General features: G+C 35.2%; 1 protein-coding gene across 3 annotated transcripts in view; it reads right to left on the reverse strand.

Moving 5' to 3' along the window:
- AHI1 (Abelson helper integration site 1) overlaps nt 1-21563 on the reverse strand; it is a 209378-nt gene that overhangs the window by 112607 nt on the left and 75208 nt on the right. For all 3 annotated transcript variants that reach the window (XM_025383909.1, XM_025383908.1, XM_025383910.1), the window contains 3 exons: nt 9664-9860; nt 3296-3322; nt 640-760 (listed from right to left, as the gene is read on the reverse strand). In XM_025383909.1, the coding sequence (XP_025239694.1) occupies nt 640-760; nt 3296-3322; nt 9664-9860 (345 nt within the window). The remainder of the gene's footprint in view (nt 1-639; nt 761-3295; nt 3323-9663; nt 9861-21563) is intronic.

Here is a 21563-nt window from a genome sequence, read left to right on the forward strand (position 1 = left end):
ATTCAGTAGTAGAAAAAATACTGTCAAAAACATACAGCTAATGAAAAGAAAAAGTCATCTTTCAATACCACAAACATTTCTCACTTAGATGTTTTTCCTTTGATATCCTTTAAAAACCTTAATGAAACTCATTTAAAACATTAGTCAAAACAATTGTATAGTTGACAGTGATTCAGTATAGTTTTCTAACAAGCTTTTTTGCATATTTTGTTAATTTGCCATTTAATGGGATGTGACATCGCTACAGGTTACATCCTATTTCTGCCAAAATGTACTTTACCTTGGCTTTCCTTGAAATGAATTATAACATGGGATTATCCATCTATGATGAGTTCTTTAACTGGGAAACTGAATCAGACTTAACATCATACAGGTTTAAAACTCACGTGTTTTGCTAGTTTTAAATTATTATCTGTTAACAGCACATAGGTTCAGTGTATCTACTGTTACCAAATTCAAACTTACTTTTGAAATAACCTTGGTGCTTTTAAGGTCAAAAAAGATGCTAGAATAGAATTTGTCGAGTGTGAAAACCAACCATTATGAGCTTTATTTCTAAAGAAATAAGTGATATTCATCAACAAAACGAGCATCTATCTGAACATTTAAAAGAACTGTCAAAGTAAGAAAGGGGCTCACCGGTCTGAGTGAAACCAAACTGATGTAGAATCTCTTGAGCGGTCAGCATGTTTGACTGCTTTAACTTAGACTGTTGTGAGGAGACTGCTGGTGGTGAAGTAAATGAGAGATCTTTGTTGACCTGTATTAGGAAAACAAATCAGAAACTACAGTGTAATTTCCTGGATTACTGATGCAAAAACTGGATGAGAAATATTTGCTTATTATACAAACCAGGACACATGATAGGTCAAAAGGAGTGGTAATCACGTACATGGTTAGTTTGTAAAGTTTACAAAAGAGAATCATTTTCATCAAGGAAAAAATGTAATAGCAATTAGAACACAGCTATATGAAAATAAATCAGCCTTACTAAAGTTTACCATGGAACTAACATTATTAATAACTTAGAGTGGTCTTATGCATTTCTTACGCAAAGAAATGCAAGAAATAAAAATGACTCCTTGACTGGTTCAATTAAGGAAGAGTAAAAATGTTTCACATTCACATTTCTCTAGCATTTTAGTGAAATAGCAGGTACTTCGTTTTCAGAGATACACAGAAAACACCTGTACTACTCGTGTTTATATACATCATGGTGACACAGATAACACAGCTGTAACCTAACTTGCCATGTGAAATAGTTTCCATTGCATCAAAACACCTTACTCTTAGGATACTGTTTAAACATATCATTAAAATAACAAGGAAAATTTCTGTATGTAAATACAATGTTCTATAACATACAAAACCTAGTATGATTATCTGAATGCACACTACCAGTCTCACAGAAACGAAATGCATAATAAACACAACATTTTAACTATAGCTCTTGTAGGAAAACAAACAGTCCACTGAAAAAGCTTGAAATGTTTATAAGTAAATTCATCTTGTAAATCAGAATTCATTTCAGAAAAAAAATCTATCTTTTTTTCATTATTAATGAATCAATCATTTATCTTTTTCATTACTTTCAAAAAGCACAATAAAATGTGATCTATTTTGGAGAAATTGACAGTCTGATTTCTAATTCACTTCAAAAGTGTAATCTGTAAATTAACAAAATGATAATTTATGGCATACAAACATTACTATATTAAAAGAGCCCCTTTCACATTTTTTTTGTTTAAATAATGAAAACCATACAGAGAAGTTCTACTGTGCAAGTATTTAAAATTTTCCTTTTGATGTTCTGTATAAGACAATACTGGGCTCTGGTTACATGCCCTTTATCTGATTCATTATTTACATGTTTATAAATTTTTTTTTCTATTTTCTGCTTTTAAACAGTGATAATAAACAGTATATCTTGGTTTAGAGCAAAGAGGTAGCAAATTCGGTGAAAAAGTCAATTAAGACCATATGTTAATATAGTTCTCAGTAACTAAACTACTATGTCATCTCATTAAAAAAAAAAAAGTAGGCCGGGCGCGGTGGCTCAAGCCTGTAATCCCAGCACTTTGGGAGGCCGAGGCGGGCGGATCACGAGGTCAGGAGATCGAGACCATCCTGGCTAACATGGTGAAACCCCGTCTCTACTAAAAATACAAAAAACTAGCCGGGCGTGGTGGCGGGCGCCTGTAGTCCCAGCTACTCGGAGGCTGAGGCAGGAGAATGGCCTGAACCTGGGAGGCGGAGCTTGCAGTGAGCCGAGATCGCGCCACTGCACTCCAGCCTGGGTGACACAGCGCGAGACTCCGTCTCAAAAAAAAAAAAAAAAAAAAAAAAAAAAAAAAAAAAAAAAAAAAAAAATTTCCATTGCACTGACATTATATGAAACAGTCTCTAAATATACTAACACCATTCTAATTCTTTCATTCTGGATGTTTTACCTTTTCTTTGTGATATATAATTATATTTGTTAAATGAATAGATGTCTAATTATTCAACTGAATTTTGGGAGTGGACAGAAGAAGAGGGAAGGATGAACACATGTTGCCATTCCAACTCCTTAATTTATTTTCCCAACACCTAAGTTAAAAGTTATACATAAAATAACCTTGCTTGTAAAAGGAGGACAGCTGCTATGTTGAAAGCATCTAAGATACAATCTAGTTGAAACTGTTTACTAATCGAGAGTCTTTTTGTACACTACCATTTTTAGACTAACTTGGGACCTTGGGCAAATCACTCAACCTGAATAAACCTCAGTTTCCTCCTTTCTAAAATTGGAATAACAATTATATCTAATCCATCTCTCAGGATTATTATACAGTATAGTTAAATGAGAAAAGAAACGTGAAAGACTTGTAAATGAAAAAGAGCATTATCAGTACAATAAATCATTTATGTACACCTTACATGCATTTCAATGCTTATACAGTTTACTCAGCATATACCTACTGGAACTATATTGACTGGTGTCTTATACAAATTAAACATCATATAAAATTTTTCTCAGAAAATGGCATGACCTTGTTGATCCCTTACTGAAAGTATCTCAATCACTTAGTATTCTTAAATCTTTAAAAATGTGAAGCTACTTGCTAAATGATCACCCTTACTGAATTATCAGGTTCCAGCATTGTAATTCTTTGATAAACCTGAGCTCCAATAACGAAAGTACACATCAGATTAACTTTCATAAAGGTTCCAAACTCTATGAATGGTGCATTCCAGTTCTTTGGAGCATCACTATACCTTTAAAGTTATGTTCTTGGTAATAAAAACTACTTACTTTTGCAGCACAGGATCGTATCACCTCCTAAAAGAAATACAATAAAATAAGGAAGTATTCATAATTTCACTAAATAAAGTATTGACTGTTTTCAAAACACTCAGATGTTAATCTTCTAATAACCTAAATCAGCATTTGGAAGTTTCTTTATCCATTATCCTGCCGTTGTCTCTGTTTCCAATAAAAGAGACTTAATGACATGTTCAAGGTAAATCTAACTTGCCCAAACAAATGGCACTGTGAAACTCCTGAGGGCTCACAGATTATCTGTCTCAAGAAAAACTTGCTCTTCAATCAAAAGAATAATAAAATTCTATACTAGAACACTAACAGGTGTAAAAGACACATGCTGAGTTAACTGCAATATATAATTATCTCTATAAATAATAATAGCCATAAATATCGTTCCCATATTATTTGTATCAGATGAAATCTAATATTAAATAGTAAACACTACTAAATGATAAAATATATGACTAGTATTGAAGGAGCTACAGAAAGGAACTCTGTACAATTCATGGTACGAGGGCTAAGAAAAGATCATTTTGAAAGAGAAACTAGTAAAAGTCGACGTATTATGGACAATTTGAAAATTTGCTGCTAAGGAGACACTAAAAATACTCAAGTCCAGCTGGGTGTGGTGGCTCCCGCCTTGTAATCCCAGCACTTTGGGAGGCCGAGGCAGGAGGATCACGAGGTCAAGAGACCGGGACCATCCTGGGCCAACGTGGTGAAACTCTGACTCTACTAAAAATACAAAAATTAGCTGTGCGTGGTGGCACGCACCTGTAGTCCCAGCTACTGAGGCAGAAGAATCGCTTGAACCCGGGAGGTGGAGGATGTAGTGCCAAGATTGCGCCACTGCACTCCAGCCTGGGTGTCAGCATGAGATTCCGTCTCAAAAAAAAAAAAAAAAATACTCAGGTCCAATTAGGAGTTAGCCAGCATGTATCATCAGCCTAGTACAAAGCTAGTGAAAAATGGTCATAATCAACACGGAGTTTAGGAAAAAAGAGAACTGAAAAAAAATAGATAATTCTCAGTTATTGGGAGCATTACCACTTAGTCATAATATAAATCATTTAATTATTTATCAGCATACTTGACTGTATGTTGCTGCCACAGCAACACCTAAAAGCATTCTGCAACCTAGGTAAGACCTCACAGGTGGACAGTACCTTGAGAACCTCAGTGTATCACATTCTAAGTTTTTAGATCCAGAAATTTGATTTTATCAGTGCATCCACAGTTGCTCAAAATCTGGAATATCTATTAATTTTTTTATCTAGAAATTTCTAAGAGCCAGATACTGTGTCTAAAGCATATCAGTAATTCAGTCACTAAAAGGAGACAGTTCAACTGGCTGTGGACATGGGAGTCCAACTACCTGGGCTGAATCCCAGCTACAGTGCTTACTACTTGTGTGATCCTGGTTATGTGGCTTGATCTCTGCAAGCCTCAAATTCCTCTTTTGGAAAATGGGAATAATACTCATACCTATAGGACGGTTTGAGAATTAAACACAATAAAATGTAAAGCATTTAGCACAGTGCCAGAAATGTATCAATTATTACTAATAATTAAACAGATGTTAGTTATCATTAATCAATATATAAGGTGGTATCTCCTGTGGGGTAGAGAAAATTAATCTTTTGTCAAAATTGGCATAAAACATTTTCAAACCATTCAATCCATACTCCTATGGCTCTACTTAGCAATCAACTCTGTGATCATTAGCCTGGGCTTCAGGTTAAATTTAGATAGGAAGAGATCTTGAGTGTTCAGGCTGCCAGAATGGTCTACCTTTTATTATATTATAAGGTGTATTTTCATGGATTCTCACTTACTAATCAACTTTTTGTAGGATTGATTAATCTTTTTTTTTTTTTTTTTTTGAGACGGAGTCTCGCTCTGTAGCCCAGGCTGGAGTGCAGTGGCCGGATCTCAGCTCACTGCAAGCTCCGCCTCCCGGGTTCACGCCATTCTCCGGCCTCAGCCTCCCGAGTAGCTGGGACTACAGGCGCCCACCACCTTGCCCGGCTAGTTTTTTGTATTTCTTAGTAGAGACGGGGTTTCACCGTGTTAGCCAGGATGGTCTCGATCTCCTGACCTCGTGATCCACCCGTCTCGGCCTCCCAAAGTGCGGGATTACAGGCTTGAGCCACCGCGCCCGGCCTGGATTGATTAATCTTAATAGATACTTCAGATTCTGAGCAATACTGGATGTACTGATAAAATCAAATTTCTGGATCTGAAAACTTAGAACGAGATTTACCAGTGCTCTCGAGATACTGTCCACCCGTGAAGTCTTACCTGGGTTGCAGAATGCTGCTAGGTATTGCTGTGGCAGCAAAATGCAGTCAAGTATGCTAATTATGAAATAATTAAGTGACTTATATTATGACTAAATGGTAATGCTTCCAATAACTGAAAATTATCTATTTTTTGTATCTTTTACTCATTAATGCCTAAACAACTATTATATACCTGCTGAACTGAATTTATTATGCAATTCACTCACACATACCCCCAAAAATTTACACCCTAAACCTGTACCATAATTTATTAGAAAAACATTTCTATTGTAATAATAAATAAAAAAAGGAATTTGAGTTCTACTGAAATTGCAAAAAACAAGAGAAAAGGCATAATGACAAAAGGTGGAAATTCAGTCAACCTAAATGTTTGCAAAATATAGAATGAGGCTGCCATGGGAATAAAGATGACATTTTGTTTGTATTCCCATACATATTATGTACACTCTGAAAGAAAATACATTGCAGATTGCAACAGAAAAATAAATTCAGTGAATTCTCTCAATAAAGGAAAAATAATGGTTTTTAAAAACCAAAGCAAAAGCTTTCATTTCCAAAGGCAGCTTCTATCTACCTCAATACCAAAGCAGACATATTCTCTAAATAATTTTAAAAAGAAAATATATCATAAAAGCTAAACAAAGTAATAATTTGAAGTAAATTTTTTCTTTTATAATAAATTATCAATTTGCTTCTCCCCTGCCTTTGATTTCATTTCTTAAAAATCATTTTCCTGATTTTATTTTTCCTTTACATCTACTTTCTTTAGTTCTTACATCCTTTCATTTATCTGAGGATGACAGGTATATAAAATGAAATGAGAAAAAAGCTACAAGACTGAGGTGATTCCAGGACGTTAAGTTTTACAGTATAAAGACCAACAGATTGTAGGAAACTTGTTTTTATAAATCTGTTAGTGAGTTGTTTCTATGTCTGTAGATGAAGTTACTTTGCCATGCAAGTTTTTACACAAGGAACACATTTTTTTTTCCCCTGGTGAAGAAACGTGTTTCTCTTCATCTTTAAAGCTCAATGTATCTATTCAGACTTCCTTTTAAAATCTGGAACACCGTGCATTATTTGATTACATTAAAAATGTTAAAATACAAACAACTATAATATTGAAATAAATTTATTTGTAGTTATATATGCTAAAATTTAACTAAGAAATAAATATATTTTTCTATATTCCTACATATATTCTGGGTTTAGGTTAAATCTAAACCCAGAGATGGAGTGTAATCTGCATCCTGGTATACCTTCAAGTCTCTAACTTCACAAAGAAAAGGAGAGAGGAAGAGAGCATAGTCAGAACTAAAGCTGTCTCAGTATAGTTCCTTGTATAGTTTAAAACTAATCGAGATCTCTATCAAGGGAGCAAGAAAAGGGATAATATTTATGAAATAAAGTAAGAATAAAACAATGAACAAGGCTGCACAGCCCCTGTCTTCAAGGAGCTCAAAGTCATTCTAATAAAAGGACTTCCACTTAATTCTACTAAAAGTATGGTCAAAGATTTTTTCAGGATGCTTAGGCTTCTTATTACATTTGACCATTTATCTTTGAGAAAAATTTTCTAGGAATTTTCGCTAACAGAATGCTACACTACCTTTAACAAAGCATCTTCCTTCTCTTCATTTTCATGATCTATTTTCCAATTTTAGGGGCAATACCTGGTTTCTGTGGTACTTTTCTTATTAGTAGTGAGATAAAACTTTTAAAATACGCTTATGAAACACTTCTCTCTCTCCTCCTTTTAGAAGAACAGTTTATTTCTTTTACCCATTTCTTTCTTTTTTTTTTTTTTTTACCCATTTCTTTAACAAAGAAAAGATTTACTATTTTTTTCTTTACTGTTTAGTTTTTTGCATTTTAACATGCTTCTTTAATACCTTTTATGTAAACATTTCCCCTGGCTGGTGTTTATTGCACATATATGTGTGTGTTTGTATGTTTTGCATATACACACATACATACACAACCTTATATTTTTAAACAGAGAAATTGAAAATTATATGTCAATAGTCTATTAATATTTTGGGAGAGGATTTTCCACTGCTTTTAAAATTAGTATGTTTTCATTCATTTGAGAAATATTTGCTGGCGTATTTCCCTAGTTTTAAAAAAGATCTGGATTTTCATATTTAACTCCTCGGTAAATGAGAATTTGATTTAGGTGAGTGACCTAAGATATAGATGTAAACTGACTGTATTTTTCAGTTAACTCATAGTTAACAATGTTTCCCAACACCATACAAGGGAACAATTCTTCCTTTCCCTACTGATTTATCTTTCTATCTTAGTGAATTTGAATTATACTACAGGTATTATTTCAGCTTCATTATTACTTTGGCTCTCATAGAGAAGTTCGAAGATAGCTTAATTCCTATGTAGATAACTAGTCTTTTTTTTTTCCCCCATCGTATCTATGATTTTTCTTCAAGACATCTTTAAAAATCAAACTATTTCACTAGGATATTTCTAAGGATACTGGCATCTTTTCATTAATTGGTCTGGTAATAGATACTTTCATTTTACAGATTTGGGACTTTAGCATAGGAAGGCCTTTTGTATTTGATCTTTGTTATCTCTTTTCACACATGCTGGTCTCTTCCTTAACAACACTGATCAACCATGTGCACAATCTATCTCATAATCATCTCTTCTCTCATTACCAACAATAATAACTAACATTTATCAGTGGCACTATGTATCAGACACCCTGTTAAGAGGTTTACTTTTAGGGTCTCACTGAATCTTAAAAATCTCGTAAGGTAAGAAATGTTACAATCCCCATAATGGCTCACGCCTGAAATCCCAATACTCTGGGAGGCTGAGGCAAGAGGACTGCTGACTGCTTGAGGCTAGGAGTTGGAGACCAGCCTGGGCAACATACCAAGACCCTGTCTCTATAAAAAAAATTGTTTTTAAATTAGCTAGGCCTGGTGGTGTATGCCTACAGTCCCAGCTACTCAAGAGTCAGAGGCCGGAGAATTGCTTGAGCCCAGGAGTTCGAGACTGCAGTGAGCAATGATCACACCACTGCATTCCAGCCTGGGCCACAAAGTGAGACCCTGTCTCTAAATTAAAACAAAACAAAACAACCAAAAACCACCTCATTTTATAGATGAGGAAAACCAGGTTTACTTCAACTTATCCAGTCACAAAGCTGGCACAGGTTGGAGCCTATGCTATTCCTATGCCTAAGCAGTTGGACCCTAGAGCTACACTTTTAACCATAGTTTTCACCTATCTCTTTTTTCTGTATTCTTGTATGCTTCTGAAATTAGTTCTCTATGCTACATTATTGATCTGATATTTTAAAGTGTCAACTTTCTCTTTTACCATTTGCAATGTGGAATTAATTGAAGCTTACCTTTTGATTTTCTTTAAATTCATTTTATCTTAGATGTCTTTTTAAAAAATCTTGGGACTCTCTTTTCATCTCTTCATTAACAGAAATTCTGTTTTCTTCTATTTTATTGAGAACACACTCTAAATATTCTGTTTCTTACAGCAAAGCATTTTAAGATATGCTCTGACTTACTTACTTTCCTTTTTCGGGGAAGGGGGGACACAGTCTCACTTTGTCACCCAGGCTGGAGTGCAGTGGCACGATCTCGCCTCACTGCAACTCTGCCTCCCGGGTTCAAGTGATTCTTGTGCCTCAGCCACCTGAGTGGCTGAGATTACAGGTGTGCGCCACCATGCTGGGCTGAGAAAGTCACGGTTTCTCTTTTTTCCTAGGAGATGGAGTCATACCCGTATGCTAAGTCCTAGTGGTCATCTGGTTCAGAGCCCTCCATTATCACTAGGTCCTGGGCTAGTCTTTACAGAGATATCAAGTCAGAACAGCATGACAGATTATCCTAAATTCAGTTTGTCTGTTGCAATTAAGGGTTTAGGAATAAGTAACTGAAAGGAAACACAAAAGTATAAGAAGGTCTAATTTTAAGTAATTCACTTACTTCATTAAATGAGTATTTATTGGCATGGCAATGTAAAACAGTATAGAAATAGTTTTAAAGTTTCAACTGCATAAAATAAACATACTGTGACAGTTTCAAGTCTCTGTTTTACTAGATGCATCTTTGCTGAAGAATTTTCAGTGTGGACAAATTCATCAATCTGAAAAGAGCCTTGATGGGGTAGTTTTGGACATGTACACAGGGCATCTTGACTTTGGTGTATTCCAGGTAATGGAAATGTTCCATTGTAGCGTTTGAACATTTCAGCCTCCTGCTGGGCAACTGAAGAAATGAATCCATAATTAGTTAAATCATCATAGTAAAAGCATAATCAAGCCCCAAAGCTGTAGCATTCAACATATAATCAGAAACTGCATTAATACGTCTTAAAAACGGCGTAATAATAAGACACTATGACTAGCAAAATTTGAAATTATTTGCTGCTATAAAATCATAAGGAAGGAAACAGAATTTCATGTCAGGCAGCATTATAATTGAGCTGTGAAGGCCATGTAAATTGGGATGGGAGACTAACTTTAAATATATGTATACAGAAAAATAATATTAAAAAATCAAAGGCATAACAGAATTAAGGGAAATACTAAAATAATACTTATTCACAAGTGACTCTAAAACAACTATTTTCATATTTCTGTACCCTTCTTAATTTTTACACACATTCTATGTAAGATACCATAATGTAAATACAATTTAACATTTCTCAATTTAAATGCAAGTATTTCTCATATTTCTACAATGGCGTAATTATCATTATTAAATGTTTTACAGTATCTCATTTAATGAAGCTCCGTAATTTTTTTTTTTTACACATTCTCTTGTACTGAATACAGTTGGTCCTTTGTATCTGTGGGTTCCCTATCCATAAATTCAACCAACTATGGATCAAAAATATTCAGAAAAAAATAACAATACAATAATACAGTATAACTATTTACATAGCATTTATACTGTATTAGGTATTATAAGTAATCCATAGATGATTCCAAGTATATGAGAAGATGTCCACAGCTTATATGCAAGAACTATGCCATTTTACATAAGTGACTTTAACATCCATAGATTTTGGTATCCCCAGGGGTTCTGGAACTGCCAGTCCCCTACGGATAACAAGAGATAACTCTATTTATAGTGTTATCTGTTCTCCCTTATAGATCACGCAAGAATAATTACTTTCATAGATGACTTTGTTTCTTAACATAATTCTTATTTTGGAGTTAATTCTCTAGAGTGAGGAAGATGGCTCAAAGGGTGAATGTTTTGATGATGACTGATGATGATGACGATGATAACGAGCATGGTAGCATCTGTGCTGCACTTTGTATTTTTTGGGGTGCTATCACATACACTACCTCATTTGATCATTGAAAACATATGAACTTGAAAAATTTTAAATGTCTATATATAAAAAGGAGAAAAAATATATAAACTCATCATTTAAAAAAGTATTTCCTTAGTTATATAATCTTCAAATGGAAAGCCTTCCTAAACATGACATGAGAGAAAGAAACCTCAAAACAGGGAATGATAATATGGAATCAATGGATGAACATTCAGTGAGTCTATGGACTACTGAAATTACTATGGAAATGTGAGTGTGTTTATATAAGCGTTGCTGGAAAGCTGATTCATAATTTTTATCAAGTTATCTATCGAAGGATTACATGAGTCAGAAAAGGTTAATAATTGTCAACATTCTTATGGACCAATGAACAGATTTTGTAACATGAACATTTAAAGAGTCTTCATTAAAATAAAAAAAACTGGCCAGGCACGGTGTCTCATGCCTTAATCCTGGCACTCTGGGAGGCTGAGGCGGCAGGATCATTTGAGCCTAGGAGTTTGAGACCAGCCCTGGCAAGACAGTGAGACTCTGTTTCTACAAAAAATTGAAAAATTAATCGGGCAGGGTGCCATGTGCCTATAGTTTCCAGCTACTGAGAAGGCTGAGGTGGGAGGATTGCTTGAGAGTGGAGGTCAAGGCTGCCACTGCGTTCCAGTGCAGACTGGATGACAGAGCTAATGTGATTTTTAAAATCATATTTAAGACTTAAATATATAAATAAACTACTACAATAAAAATTGAAAAGGAAATGACGTAATAGCATTCTTCTATTTTTGACCAAAATGGAGTAGGGACTAGATTTACTCTGCTGCTTGAAACTACCAAGAAAAGGACAAACTGTATAAAAGAAAAAAAAAATGTCTTTCTTTGCAGACATGATTGTCTAGCTAGAGCTAAAGTGGAGTAAGGCAAGTGAAGCACACAGGCAGCAAAATTTAAGGAGGTTCTCACTTTGAAGTCCTGGCTCCACATCTGTGTAAAAATTCTAAATGGAATCTAAAAAAACAAGGCACTAGAATTGACTTTAGCAATGTTGTAGGAGATGAGATCAAAACACAAAAATTCTCTATATGTCTATATACAAGTAATTAAGAACCAAAAATTGAAAATAAAATACATATGCCATTTACTATGGCATAAAAAACATGATATACTTTGGGGAAAAAAAAGGATGAAAAATGTGAAAGACCTGTACACTGAAAACTAAAAATACTGCTGAGAGAAACTGACAAAGCAATTTGTCATTGTATTCACTGGGTGGCATACGCAATATTGGTAAGATGTAAATTCTTCCCAAATGATCTGAAGATTCAATGCAGTCCCACTCAGAATTCCAGCAGGTTATTTTCGGAGAAATTGTAAAATAAATTCTAAAATCGACATGGAAATGAGTATTACCTAGAACAGCCAAAACAACTTTGAAAAAGAACAGAAAACCTGACTTCAAATCTCATAAAGCTACAGTAATCCACACAGTTTGCTACTGGCATAAAGATAAATAAATAGATCAACAGAATAGTACAAAGTGCCCAGGGTGTATAGACAAAGTATAAAGGCCATTCAGTGCAGAAAAGACAGTTTTTCCAACAAATGGTGTTAGAATAGTTGGATATTCATATGTGAAAAAAATGAACTTTGATCCATACTTTACAACATGTACAAAAGTAACTCAAAATGAACTACAGATCTAAATGTAAAACCTAAATCTATAAGACTTCTAGAAAAAAACAGAGAACACTTTTGTGAACTTGGGTTAGGCAAAGATTTCTTAGATACAACACTAAAATGCATAAAAGAACAAACTGATAATTTGAACTTCATCAAAATTTCAAACTTCTGTTTTTTAAATTGTTAAGACAATTAGAAAACAAACCAGACTGGGGAGAAACAACCTGCAAATCATCTGCCTGATAAATACTTGTACACAGAAAACACAAATAAATCTCAAAACTCAATAATCAGAAAACAAACAGGACAATTTAAAAAATAGACAAAAGATTTGAAAAGACAATTTACTGAAGAAGCTATATGGATGACAAGCATGCAAAAAAAGGTGCTCAACGTCGTTAGTCATTAGGGAAAAGCAAATTAAAACCACAATAAAATAGCACTGCACGTATATTAGAATGGCTAAAATTCAAAAGACTGGTCATTTCAAAGTTGGCAAGTACACTGATACACTAATGGTGGGAATGTCAAATGTTAAATGGCATAACCACTTCAAAAATAGTCTGGCAGCTTCTTAAGAAGTCAAACGTACATCTGCAATATGATCCAGCCCTTCTACTCCTAGAAATTTATCCAAGAGAAATGAAAGCATATGACCATACAAAGACTTGTATGTGAATATTTAGAGAAGCTTTATTTGTAATACCTAAAACCTGGATACAACCCCAATGTCCATTAACAGGTGAATGGATAAACAAACATTGTGTGGCACAGCCATACAATTAAACAACACCCAACAATATAAAGAATAAATTACTGATAAATGCTGAAACACAGATTTATCAAAGTACTTATAAGTGAAAGGAGCCAGATGAAAAAAAGAGTACATGATATATACAGTTTCACTTACATACAATTCTGGAAAACGCAAACTAATTTATAGTGGTTGCCTGGGCTAAGGGTGAGGAAGGAACAGAACGCAAAAGGGCACAAAGTAATTTCTTGGGATGACGAATATGTTCATTATCTTGATTGAGGCAATGGTCTCCCGGGTATATAAATGCCTGAACATCAGATAGTACATTTAAATATGTTCAGTTTATAATATGTCAATTATACCTCAATAAAGCCATTCACCAAAAAAAAGAGAGAAAAAATTGTAATGAAAGGGGTAATTATTCTTACTATGCAGAGTTCTCATGAAATCCACTAAAGATTAATAATCGAACAGAAACATGGGCAAAGAACCATTAAAGAATATTCACAAAAGAACTATGTGTCCAACAAAAATATAACCTCATTAAAAATTAAAGTAATTAGTAATAAAAATGCAAATTAGAAAGTGCCTTTTTTTTTTTTTTTGCCTGTTTAACTGACTCACTGTACCTCAAGATATTATTTCCCAAGGAATGTTAAGGGCAGCTAGGTGTGTACTGAAGCACTATTTAAATGTTGAAAAAGATATAACAGTGTAATTGCACAACAACAGTTGTTTAAAGTACAGTATATTCATTTAATGAAAGGGAATTTATCCACTAAAATTATGTATAGAAATGTAATTATCACAATGGAAAACTGCTCATAATATATTCATTGGAAAAAAATAATTTATAAAACAATAGACAATATACACAAAAAGACAACCATTTTTTCAAGTTACCAGCCTTGGTTTCACCAACTATGAGTCTGAGATGATGCATATAAACAATATTAGGTCTCTGATCTTTATATTCATGTACTATTTCATTTAGGCACACTAAATGAAGAACAGCTCAATAATAATTGGTGTTCTCTCCCTGCAGACCTTGACAGTAGTGAGTACCAAAGGATATCATCAAGGGAGAGGACCTGGTTACACTCCACCCTTTTAGTGATGTACATTCCTCAATACTAATTACTGTTTTTAAACAGAAGTGTAGCCATTTCTCTGTAGATTGTTATGGATTTGACTATCATTTTTCATTACACATTTTGAACTTTTCTCCAAAACAATCAGAACACTTATTTAACCTCAACTATTCAAAGACTGCTTACAGAACAAGAGAAACTTTAAAACTGTAAAAGAAGTGCTCTATGAACTGGAATTTGGAATGTTTAACAGTAGGTGGGTTTCAGGAATAAATAAATCAACAAATGCATATCATGTTTCATGATCTTTGTCTTATTTGCTTTTAAAAATTGTCCTTTCAACATTTAATTGTGTTTTGCTGCTATGAATGGAAAATAAAACTGGGTTTAATTATTTAATGACATTTTTTAACTCCCTGTATTTTCTCTGAGATTGTGTACCTACCAACCATGATTTCATTTTAATTTGAGTGAGTGAACATGCATAGAAATGGCCCAGAAGCACATACACCTAAGTAAGCCACAGTTATATAGGTTAGTAAGATTTCAGTATTTTTTATTTTACTCTTTTTCTCAAACTATTTTCTAAGTATTATAAAATGCTAAACGTATTATATTTCTTTCTTAAAAATGACATTTTTAACTGGAAAAAAAGTAACAAAAAGCAAAGCCTAATTATTTATCTCTTTCTTATTTTTCCAGGTATTGATACGCCTTTCAGAAGGATTAAAATGGCCCAGATGGAAGTAGATAACATAAATAAATACAAACCATTATGAATACTTGTTTTTGTCAGCTAAAGGAAATTCTCTATACAAAAGTCAACTGACTGGTATTCAAGGGGTCAAATTAAACACCCTATTTTATCTTTAACACCTTTAGTTCTGTGAAGGCAGCCACATAAAAAAATCTGCAGAAATATTCATAAAGACTTAGTTTCTCAGACACTAGAAACAGACGCTGTTCACAGGTTCTTGTGCTCTTCCCCCTCCTCCAGCCTCCACAAATACATATATCAATTTGTATCAGACTATACAGATTATTTCATTGAGAAATATTAATAGGTTGTAGGTGACTTCTGATATTCCTCCAAGCTCTATGCTTTTAACATTTCAGGGGTTTCTAAAACACTTTCACATAGGCCATGGCTGGAGTATAATTTTGCAATTAAATAACTATTTCTTCACTTTATCATTACTTTTTGTGTTAACTTTGCATGTTTAAAATTTAGCTCTAATCTAACCTGATATGTTTAAAATTCATAATTTTAACAGTCTCACTCCCATCTTCTCCTCACTTTTTGAAGAGCTGTCATGTACCATGCACTAAGCAGGTTCTGGGAATACAGACACTGGCCCCACTTGAGGTTTCGACCTTCCGAAGGAGAAAAAAATTACTGCAAGGTGCTAAGTGGTATAGCAGAGGAATGGACAGATGATGAGAGCACAGAGGTGGCAACTACATTTGCTTAAAGAAATGTTATATCTATCAAAATCCTTCTATATTTACTTCTAATAGGCTATCATTTGGGATTCAAAATTTTACAAAATTAAAAAATTCTTAAAATGTTTTTATGATGGACACTCCTTTGATTTATATAAGAAGCTTGGTGCTTTTGTGTATGTTCTTGAGTTAAACAATTATGAAAAAATAATGTGGTTTTCTCAAGAGATTTTTATCTTTACAGGAGGAAGGATGGAGGAAATAAGATATTTTAATCCACTGCCCTTTGAGTTTGAAGCAAATGCAAAGTTTGCTATTATTACAATCTATGTACTTACATTATTGACTGTATAATAAAGTGAACCTGGAATCACAACATATTCTTTCTCTTACATTATATTAACAATAAGATTCCCTTTTGGTTCACCATTTAATTCCTTTGTTGAAGACATTTCACTATATATAGTCCTGTTACTGTATATGGTCATCTTACTGGATACCTAATTTATTTAGCTATGAACTATTGTATTTCCAGTTATAATATCATTCCTATAAGCTGGCAGTTCTACTTAGTTTCCCAGCACTTTGCAGTTACATAGCATTCTCCTTGTCTTTCTCCAACATCTAACAAAAGAAACATCTCTTTCTCTAGTGAATGTTCAGGACTTAGAATTTTTTTTTTTTTTTTTTTGTATTTTATCTGGCCTGACTTGTTCCTCCTTCAGCTAGTCTTGAGATACTGAATTGATGGATCCAAGAAGTTCTATAGACTAACACTTCAATTCTGGTAGCCTGTGTTTCAGGGCCTGTTAGCAATTCTATATTTCCTCGACATACCTTGTAAGTCAATTATTACTAATAAAACTGTTCAAAATCTATATAGTAATGTGCAGCAGATTCAAGTCTTACAGCTAATCAAATGAGACAGCATCTACCAGCATCTGGCAAATTGATTAGCTGGATATCAAAATTGAATCAACTATCTGCAAATCCCCTGCAGTACATGCTATTCTGCTCTTGTTGGTTCCTATTCCATTATCAATCATCACACAGAATGTTATCCAACTGAAAATGTGTCATGCATACCCTGCTACAGAGAATAGCTACAATTTCCCAACTGCAGCCTAGTTCATGAACTCTAATAACACAGGCATTACTCAGAGATATACCGGGTTTGGTTTCAGACTACCGAAATAAAGCATATATCTCAATAAAGAAAGTCATATGTTTTTAATTTTCCAGTGCATATGAAAGTTATGGTTACACTATACTGTAGTCTATTAAGTGTGCAATAGCATTATGTCTAAAAAATCAACACATTACACTTTATACAAAAATTAATTCAAGATGGATTAAAGACTTAAATGTTAGACCTAAAACCATAAAAACCCTAGAAGAAAACCTAGGCAATACCATTCAGGACATAGGCATGGGCAAGGACTTCATGTCTAAAACACCAAAAGCAACGGCAACAAAAGCCAAAATTGACAAATGGGATCTAATTAAACTAAAGAGCTTCTGCACAGCAAAAGAAACTACCATCAGAGTGAACAGACAACCTATAGAATGGGAGAAAATTTTTGCAATCTACTCATCCGACAGAGGGCTAATATCTAGAATCTACAAAGAACTTAAACAAATTTACAAGAAAAAAACAACCCCATCAAAAAGTGGGTGAAGGATATGAACAGATACTTCTCAAAAGAAGACATTTATGTAGCCAACAGACACATGAAAAAATGATCATCATCACTGGCCATCAGAGAAATGCAAATCAAAACCACAATGAGATACCATCTCACACTAGTTAGAATGGTGATCATTAAAAAGTCAGGAAACAACAGGTGCTGGAGAGGATGTGGAGAAACAGGAACATTTTTACACTGTTGGTGGGACTGTAAACTACTAGTTCAACCATTGTGGAAGACAGTGTGGTGATTCCTCAAGGATCTAGAACCAGAAATAACATTTGACCCAGCCATCCCATTACTGGGTATATACCCAAAGGATTATAAATCATTCTACTATAAAGACACATGCACACGTATGTTTACTGTGGCACTATTCACAATAGCAAAGACTTGGAACCAACCCATATGTCCATCAATGATAGACCGGATAAAGAAAATATGGCACATATATACCATGTAATACTATGCAGCCATAAAAAAGGATGAGTTCATGTCCTTTGCAGGGACATGGATGAAGCTGGAAACCATCACTCTCAGCAAACTATCGCAAGGACAAAAAACCAACGCCGCATGTTTTCACTCATAAGTCGGAGTCGAACAATGAGAACACATGGACACAGGAAGGGGGACATCACACACCGGGGCCTTTCAAGGGGTAGGGAGCTAGGGGAAGGAGAGCATTAGGAGAAATACCTAATGTAGACGACGGGTTGATGGGGTTGATGGGTGCAGCAAACCACCATGGCACGTGTATACCTATGTAACAAACCTGCACGTTCTACACATGTATCCCAGAACTTAAAGTATAAAAATAATTTAAAAAATAGAATTACACTATATCTCCTCTGCTCTATAAATGGAACAGCAAAGCCTCGTTCATAGCACATTTGTTTACAACACGATTTACTATATATTTTAGGCCCACTGTTGTGACTTACCAGTCAGAAAAAAATAGTTCTTTCAAAATATCACTTCTCATTCACAATGCACGTGGTCATCCAAGAGCTCTAATGTAAATGTCCAAAGAGATGAAAGTTGTTTTCATACCTGCTAACACAGCATCCATTCTGAAGCCCATGGATCAAGGAGTAATTTTGACTTTCACATCCTACTATTTAAGAAATACATTTCATAAGTCCATAGCTGACATAGATAGTGATTCCTCTGATGGAGCTGGGCAAAGTACATTGAAAACCTGGAAAGAATTCACCTTTCTAAATGCCATTAAGAACATTCATGATTCATAAGAGGAGGTCAAAATGTGGACACTAACAGAAGTTTGAAAGAAGTGCATTCCAACCCCCATGGATGACTTTGAGGGCTTCAAGACTTCAGTGAAGGAAGTGACTGCAGATTTGGTGAAAATAGCAAGAGAACTAGAATTAGAAGTAGAGCCTGAAGATGTGAATGAATTACTGCAATCTCATTATCAAACTAGAATGGATGAGCAAAGAAAGTCGTTCCTTGAGACGGAATCTACTCCTGGTGAAGACGCTGTGAACATTGTTCACAGTGTAAAAGTGTTCCTATTTCTCCACATCCTCTCCAGCATCTGTTGTTTCCTGACTTTTTAATACTTGCCATTCTAACTGGCGTGAGATAGCATCTCACTGTGATTTTCATTTGCATTTCTCTAATGACCAGTGATGATGAGCTTTTTTTCATGTTTGTTAGCCACATAAATGTCCTCTTTTGAGAAGAGTCTGTTCATATCCTTCACCCACTTTTTGATGGGGTTGTTTTTTTCTTGTAAATTTGTTTAAGTTCTTTGTAGATTCTAGATATTAGCCCTTTGTCAGATAGATAGATTGCAAAAATTTTCTCCCATTCTGTAGGTTGCCTATTCATTCTGACGATAGTTTCTTTTGCTGTGCAGAAGCTCTTTAGTTTAATTAGATCCCATTTGTCAATTCTGGCTTTTGTTGCCATTGCTTTTGGTGTTTTAGACATGAAGTCTTTGCCCATGCCTATGTTCTGAATGGTATTGCCTAGGTTTTCTTCTACGGTTTTTATCATTTTAGGTCTTACGTTTAAGTCTTTAATCCATGTTGAGTTAATTTTTGTATAAGGTGTAAGGAAGGGGTCCAGTTTCCGTTTTCTGCATACCACTAGCCAGTTTTCCCAACGTCATTTATTAAATAGGAAATCCTTTCCCCATTGCTTATTTTTGTTAGCTTTGTCAAAGATCAGATGGTTGTAGATGTGTGGCGTTATTTCTGAGGCCTCTGTTCTGTTCCATTGGTCTAGGTATCTGTTTTGGTACCAATACCATGCTGTTTTGATTAGTGTAGCCTTGTAGTATAGTTTGAAACAGGTAGCATGATGCCTCCAGCTTCGTTCTTTTGGCTTAGGATTGTCTTGGCTATATGGGCTCTGTTTTTGGTTTCATATGAAATTTAAAAGTAGTTTTCATTTTTTTTTGAAACTGGATCTCACTGTCACCCAGGCTGGAGTGCAGTGGTGCCATCTCGGCTCACTGCAACCACCTTGCCTCCCAGGTTCAAGCGATTCTCCTGCCTCAGCCTCCCGAGTAGCTGGGATTATAGGCACCCACCACCACGCGTGGCTAATTTTTGTATTTTTAGTAGAGATGGGGTTTCATCATGTTGGCCAGGGTAGTCTCGATCTCTTGACATCATGATCTGCCTGCCTCGGCCTCCCAAAGTGCTGAGATTACAGGCATGAGCCACCGTGCCTGGCCTTAAAGTAGTTTTTTCTAATTCTGTGAAGAAAGTCGATGGTAGTTTGATGGGGATAGCATTGAATCTATAAATTACTTTGGGAAGTATGGCCATTTTCATATATTGATTCTTCCTATCCATGAGCATGGAATGTTTTTCCATTTGTTTGTGTCCTCTCTTATTTTCCTGAGCAGTGGTTTGCAGTTCTCCTTGAAGAGGTCTAATGTAGCGTAATTCTTAAGAGATCTAGGATTTTTGGAATAGTCCATGAGTGTTGACTTAAACTTCAAATCGTCAGCTGCCTTAGCCCTACCAAAAGAGTCAGCCTGTCGTTTTTTGTTTTTTTTTGTTTTTTTTTTTTTGAGACGAACTCTCACTCTGTCACCCAGGCTGGAGTGCAATGGTGTGATCCTGGCTCACTGCAACCTCTGCCTCCTGGGTTCAAGCGATTCCCCTGCCTCAGCCTCTCAAGTAGCTGGGATTACAGGCGCACGCCACCATATCTGGCTAACTTTTGTATTTTTAGTAGACAGAGGATTTCACCATGTTGGCCAGGCTGGTCTCGATCTCCTGACCTCAAGTGATCCACCCACCTCCGCCTCTCAAAGTGCTGAGATTACAGGCATGAGCTGCCACAACCAGTAGGCTGTTCTTTAATGCTCTGAAGCCAGGTATGACTTCTCCTCTCTAGCTATGAAACTACTGGAGGGCATCTTCTTCCAATAGAAAGTTGCTTCATCTCCATTGAAAATACGTGGTTTACTGTAGCCACTTTCATCAATGATCTCAGCTAGATCTTCTGGATAACTTGCTACAGCTTCTACATCATCACTTGTTGCTTCACCTTGTACTTTAATGTTATGGAGATGGTTACCTTCCTTAAACCTCATAAATGAGACTCTGCTAGTTTCAAACTTGTCTCCTGCAGCTTCCTCACCTCTCGCAGCCTTTGTAGACTTTAAGAGAGTTAGAGGCCTTGCTCTAGATTAGGCTCTGGCATAAGGGGGTACTGTGGCTGGTTTGATCTTCTATCCAGATCACGAAAACTGTCCATATCAGCAATAAGGCTCTTTTACTTTCCTGTCATTTGTGTGTTCACTGATGAAGAACCTTTCCTTTGCATTCACAACTTGGCTAACTATATGGCACAAAAGTCTTAGCCTTTGCCCCATCTCAGCTTTGTCCATGCCTTCCTCACTGAGCTTAATCACTTCTACCTTTTGATTTAAAATGAGAGATGTGCAATTCTTCCTTTCACTTGAATACTTAGAGGCCACTGCAGGGTTATTAA

Source organism: Theropithecus gelada, chromosome 4, assembly GCF_003255815.1.
Source record: "Theropithecus gelada isolate Dixy chromosome 4, Tgel_1.0, whole genome shotgun sequence".
Lineage (NCBI taxonomy): Eukaryota > Metazoa > Chordata > Mammalia > Primates > Cercopithecidae > Theropithecus > Theropithecus gelada.